Source organism: Camelina sativa, chromosome 7, assembly GCF_000633955.1.
Source record: "Camelina sativa cultivar DH55 chromosome 7, Cs, whole genome shotgun sequence".
NCBI classification, from domain to species: domain Eukaryota; kingdom Viridiplantae; phylum Streptophyta; class Magnoliopsida; order Brassicales; family Brassicaceae; genus Camelina; species Camelina sativa.
In genome coordinates this window covers 29,671,700-29,677,552 of record NC_025691.1, presented here as the reverse complement: position 1 = coordinate 29,677,552, position 5,853 = coordinate 29,671,700, and the positions used below count along the sequence as shown (strand labels likewise).

The 5,853-nt window shown below is 33.5% G+C and overlaps 2 protein-coding genes across 3 annotated transcripts in view; both read left to right on the top strand.

Moving 5' to 3' along the window:
- LOC104703296 (succinate-semialdehyde dehydrogenase, mitochondrial-like) overlaps window positions 1–1,522 on the top strand; it is a gene marked incomplete in the record, with an annotated part of 6,710 nt that extends 5,188 nt beyond the window's left edge. Inside the window, 6 exon segments of the mRNA XM_019227998.1 lie at window positions 55–87; window positions 238–338; window positions 466–551; window positions 641–747; window positions 821–898; window positions 1,162–1,522. Coding sequence (XP_019083543.1) covers window positions 55–87; window positions 238–338; window positions 466–551; window positions 641–747; window positions 821–898; window positions 1,162–1,200 — 444 coding nt within the window.
- The window catches only part of LOC104703295 (myb family transcription factor APL), a 2,861-nt gene continuing 1,487 nt past the window's right edge, over window positions 4,480–5,853 (top strand). Inside the window, exons 1-6 of one of the 2 annotated variants that reach the window (XM_010419301.2) lie at window positions 4,606–4,803; window positions 4,899–4,975; window positions 5,115–5,181; window positions 5,316–5,382; window positions 5,478–5,520; window positions 5,616–5,837. In XM_010419301.2, coding sequence (XP_010417603.1) covers window positions 4,629–4,803; window positions 4,899–4,975; window positions 5,115–5,181; window positions 5,316–5,382; window positions 5,478–5,520; window positions 5,616–5,837 — 651 coding nt within the window. In that variant the 5' untranslated portion in view covers window positions 4,606–4,628. Of the gene's footprint in view, window positions 4,804–4,898; window positions 4,976–5,114; window positions 5,182–5,315; window positions 5,383–5,477; window positions 5,521–5,615; window positions 5,838–5,853 lie in introns of both variants that reach the window. The other variant, XM_010419302.2, reaches the window with a different exon arrangement.

The following is a 5,853-nucleotide window of genomic DNA, read 5'->3' as shown; positions in this document are numbered from 1 at the left end:
TTGATGGCACTAATGATAATAGTCTTACTTACTCGTCATGCTTAATAATTTCAGGTAGAGTCATTCGTACAAGATGCAGTTTCCAAGGTTTGTATTTTCTCATTTGCGTCCTTGCTATCCTTGATTTCTAAGTGAGGCAGTTCATATTTTCTATTTGTATGCCATTCATTAAGACACAATTCCTTTAATATGAACATTAGATGAAATATCTTATTTGTTGTTGTCTTCTTCTTACAGGGAGCAAAAATCCTTCTTGGCGGCAAAAGGCATAGTCTAGGGATGACTTTCTACGAGCCTACTGTTATCCGTGATGTTTCGAGTGACATGATTATGTCTAAGTAAGTACGTAAAGCTTCACATAATTGTAGTGTTATAGCTTTTTGTTTCTCTAAAGAATAAACTAGAAACATCTACTGTTCATCGCATTTTTGTGATCAAAAGAACTACATATGTTGCTTCTTATAGGGAGGAAATTTTTGGACCCGTAGCTCCCCTTATTCGGTTCAAAACAGAGGAGGACGCTATCAGACTCGCTAACGACACAATTGCAGGTTTGTCTTCATGTAACATTAGTAACCTTCTCCTTGTATATGTCCAGTCTTGGACTGACATAATAAGTGGGAATGTGTTGTGTGTGCAGGACTTGCTGCGTATATATTCACAAACAGTGTCCAAAGATCTTGGCGTGTATTTGAAGCACTTGAATACGGACTTGTAGGGGTAAACGAAGGACTCATATCAACAGAGGTAAGACCAGAAATGAAAGAACCACGGTTTCCTAATAATAGATAGACATTTGCTTACATCTTTTGATTTGCAGGTGGCTCCATTCGGGGGAGTGAAGCAGTCTGGTCTTGGAAGGGAAGGATCCAAGTATGGTATGGACGAATATCTTGAGGTAACTCAGAACACCCATTTATCTCTTATTGAACTACGCTTCAGTGGATCGAATTGGTCTTATATAATATTAGAAATCTCACATGAAGACGTAATAAAGTATGCAAGGCTAGCCTTATAGGTGGTTAGTTTTACATTTTCCGATTGCTCCCAAACTAGCACAGAGACTATCGATGAGAGTCTGTTTTTTTTAATCGTTTATTAGCATAAAGTTGTACAAATTACTTTTCGTATATTGAGTCTTGGCTCTTGGCTTTGACACAGATCAAATACGTATGCTTGGGAGATATGAATAGACACTGATTTGGTGTGTTAGAGAAAGCTTGGAAATTGTAAGTTCGTCTCCTCCACGGCTCCACTCATATCCTTGTACTAATAAAAGCTCAGCCCTTGGGTTTTTCTTTCTTGCTGTGGAACATAATAAGGATTTGAAGGATACTTGTTATGAAATAAAGGTTCAAATGTTTCACAGTTTCAGCATGGTTTTTAGATAATATTTTGGGGTTTCCATTTTATTTATCTTTGTTTTACGTGAAATATCTGTGTAATATTTTATTCGGACAACTTTTGCTTGCGATATATAAAAGCCAAAAAAAATAAAAAGGCGGTGTTGTTCTTTGCTTCAGTTATTACCAATTAGGCAATTCTTATAAGTCGATGTGTATTTGGGTTATTTTTCTTTTTAATTAGTATCTTGTCAAATTATACACTTAAATGTTTCATGTGCCAGCAGACAATGTTTAGGAGGACTATAACTTACAACAGTCAGTCGATATATAAAACTTAATGCCAGTTATTAAAATATTAATGAATTCAAAAAATAATTCGCTCGTTTATGTTTCAAAATAGCGATAGATTTACATGGCTCTTTGCCAAACTTGGGATTTTATTTTTCTTTATCGTTTAAAAAAAATTATGGGGAAAAGATAAGAAGGTTGGAAGGAATATATTCATTTCGAAGAAGAAATTCGAAAGCACCATAAAAAAAAGATGCTTGAAGTTCAAGCAACTGTGGCCTCTATTTTTTTATAAGCCGACTTACTTTATTGTCACTAAATTCATTTTCTTTCTTTCTTTCTTTTTCATAAGCTCTTAGTTTGCTTCAACAACAATTAGCTAAAAGTTAAACATTCGCTTTTACTTGGTTTAAATAAAAACAAACATTTTGCTTTCTTTTCATTTAAACACACAATAACATTTCGATTTTAATCATCACTAAAAACATATTAATCAAGTAAGATAAGAACTTAAATGACCTTAAGGCGGATGATTTGCTAATGCTATAATTTATCACCTCATATCACTATGAATAAATTTTTGTAAATAGTAGTGATAATGATTGCGAACAAAATATATATATATGGTGATAATAATTAGGAATAACATGTGTGTATCTTCAAAAAGGAGTAAGGGAAAAAGTCTAGTAAACTATGTAAATGTGGCTGGCCAAGATTTATACGGTTAGCATCTATCGCGGGAGTTCTATTTTCATTTTTTAATATTGTTGGCGCAATAAGAATCTATCTTTATTCATCAAAGAGGAGAAGAATTGATTCCAATTCTCATGCAATTTGAACTTTGATTTATTATTTTAAATACAAAAGCTAACACCATTTTCTTATTTTATCATAGTCAGAACTCAGAATTGTGTGCGATAATAAATTACTTTTATTATACAAATAATTCGTCTATATACAACATCCAAGATTTAACATTTGTGGCAAAGAAACACATACTGTTTTTAATTTACTCCAAGTAATTAATATCTGGAAAATGTATTACCATGTATAGCTGCACAAATCGTCAGTCCTACAAAAGCCAAAAAGGGTTATAGCCCCAGCAAGCTTTAACCAATAAACAAATAAAAATTAATGGAGAAAAGAAGGAAAAACATATGGTAAAAACTAAAAATAAAGAATAAAAGAGCTTTAATAAGTAGAAGAAGAGGTCCCCAACATTAACACTATCTTTACACATTGATGCATAATTCTCCACATACCCAATAGTCCGTGTATGCGTAATATTCTTCTGTTATTTTTCGTTTTATTTCCGTATTCATTGACAAATATCGAGCTACATTGCATGTTTTCCCTTCATACGTAAACCTATAATATATTTAATTTTCTGATTCATTTTAAAATTAATTCTAAGACAATATTCTCTTCTTTTGTGTGTGTGTGTGTGTGCATATCAACCTCAGCCATAATTCATTGACTTATTCTTATTCTATGTAAATATGCCATGGGACCTCCCACTCATATATATTAGGTTGACCCTTTTACATACTTGTATATATTTCACAAAATAAAAACCAAAAAAAAAAGAAATTTGTGCGATTAGCGAGTTATATGAATAATTGATGCAATTGAATTCAGGGATAATATCAAAAAAAGTTGCTTGCGTATATTAGTAGTGTCCGTACTCGATGAAAACGTTTTAGTGATCTCGTTTGCAGATGTAAACCACAATTTTTAATTAATCGATGAGAACGTTTTTATTTATAGAAATATATATATCCCATTCCCACCTAACGGTTTTGGGATTGCAGGCACCAGGAGCTATAATAAACTTGTTCCAAAATATACGGTCGACTAATTTAAAACGAAACTCATCATTGCTTGGAATTTGTATATTCAGCTCATAATTAACCAAAAAGGTTTACCCTACCATAAATGATAAACCCCCTAGTGCAATTTTTTTTTTCGTTAGATATTTCTATTATATTGCATGTTTGTGTCCAATTACGATATCTAACGATGTAGACATACTATATAAGTCTAGTATACGTACGACTATCCTCGTGGGGGTCTTAATTCGAATATGTGGACATTTAATATATCCACCGTCGAGAGTTTATATTTTCCTGTTAAGAAATTATGTAGAAGAGAAATGAAAGTAAAGCTAGCTAGAACATACGTAATTATATACTTATGGTTTTAAAAATACTTCAGAAATTAAAAAAAAAAAAAATACTTAGCTAGTTAGTAGATAGAAAAGACAACCAAAGATTCAAAAAAATACGATAGTGTAGATATTTATCTTTTATTCAGGTGAATTTTGATTATGATACACGTCAAAACATTATAATATTAATGTTTACATGAAAACAAAGAAAAAACTCTCCTAATTTCTAAGAAATAATACATATTTTACATAGCTTCCGATCCATACCCGTTCTTTATATGTGACAAACAAATTCCTAAGATCTTCACTGTTAAAGTTAATTTATTTCAGAAAAAATGATGTATTTGATTCATTGTTTTAAGATATTAATTTAAATATGAATAGTAATTTAATAATCTGGGACGACAGACATGAATTACTTCATGTAGACGTATACATAGTGCTTTTACACAGATTTTATAATAAAAATAATTCAAAGGTATTCAAGCTGAGAGGATAAAAAAAAAACAATTGAAAAAGATAGCGACAGTATCTTTTCACAAAGGAACGTCTGCGTACTACTAGTCTGAAACTTTAATTCTCTCTTCCATACTAACGATAAAACATATTTTAACTAAACCAGTTATTAATTTATAATTATTCAGAAAGAAAAAAAAAGACGGGAGAGAGAGAGAGAGAGGGAGAGAGAAAAAGCCGTCATCTGATCTCTTCAAAAACGCATCGTATTCTCTCACATTTTTGCATCACATTCGTTTCTTGAATCCCCTCTTCCAGAGAGAGAGAGAGAGAAAGAGAGTGAGAGAGAGGAAGAGAGAGAGAGAGAGAGAATGTTCCATGCTAAGAAACCTTCAAGTATGAATGGTTCATATGAGAACAGAGCTATGTGCGTTCAAGGCGATTCAGGCCTCGTCCTCACCACCGATCCTAAACCGCGTTTGCGTTGGACCGTCGAACTCCACGAGCGTTTCGTCGACGCCGTCGCTCAGCTCGGCGGCCCTGACAGTAAGCACACATATATTTCATCCATCCATTTAACCAAATTATATATATAGAAGTGTGTTTTTCAAAGTTTTTGATCATTTAATTTTTGTTTGCAGAAGCAACTCCAAAGACGATTATGAGAGTTATGGGTGTGAAGGGTCTTACTCTTTACCACCTAAAGAGCCATCTTCAGGTATGTACACAAATATTAATTAGGGTTTTTTTCTTCTTCCCTTGCTTTAAATTTTCTCTTCTCTTTATCTTTTCTATTCTTTTTCACTTAATATTATAATATAAGTATAACAACTTCGTATTTGGATCTATGGGTGCAGAAATTTAGGCTTGGAAAGCAGCCGCACAAGGAGTACGGAGATCACTCCACAAAGGAAGGTTCAAGAGGTGACCACTCCATCTTCCTTTCTCTATCAAATTAGGGTTTTCTTCTTCTAAGTTATCAATAATATATATATATATATATTATATGTCCTTTCATCCGTCTTCGTCTAAATTTTGTAATCTATCTTACGGTGTAGCTTCTGCCATGGATATTCAGCGCAACGTAGCTTCTTCTTCCGGCATGATGAGTCGCAACATGAATGAGTATGTGTTCATCAAATTTCGTTTATTTTCTCAACTGTCATTTTCTATATATAGACACATGAGCAACAACTCACACCAGGTTGATATTTGATCAGGATGCAAATGGAAGTGCAAAGAAGGTTGCACGAACAGCTAGAGGTAATTAATTAAGATATCTATATTCTATGATACCTCAACTCTTACAAAATCAATTTCTATTTATCGTTATAAATGTTGCATATTTATTTGTTTAGGTGCAGAGACATCTGCAACTGAGGATTGAAGCACAGGGAAAGTACATGCAATCTATATTGGAGAGAGCTTGCCAAACCCTAGCCGGTGAGAACATGGCAGCCGCCAACGCAGCAGCCGCCGTCGGAGGAGGATACAAAAGTAATTTAGGAAGTTCGAGTCTTTCAGCAGCGGTAGGCCCACCTCCTCATCCTCTTAGTTTCCCTCCGTTTCAAGACCTAAACATCTATGGGAACACAA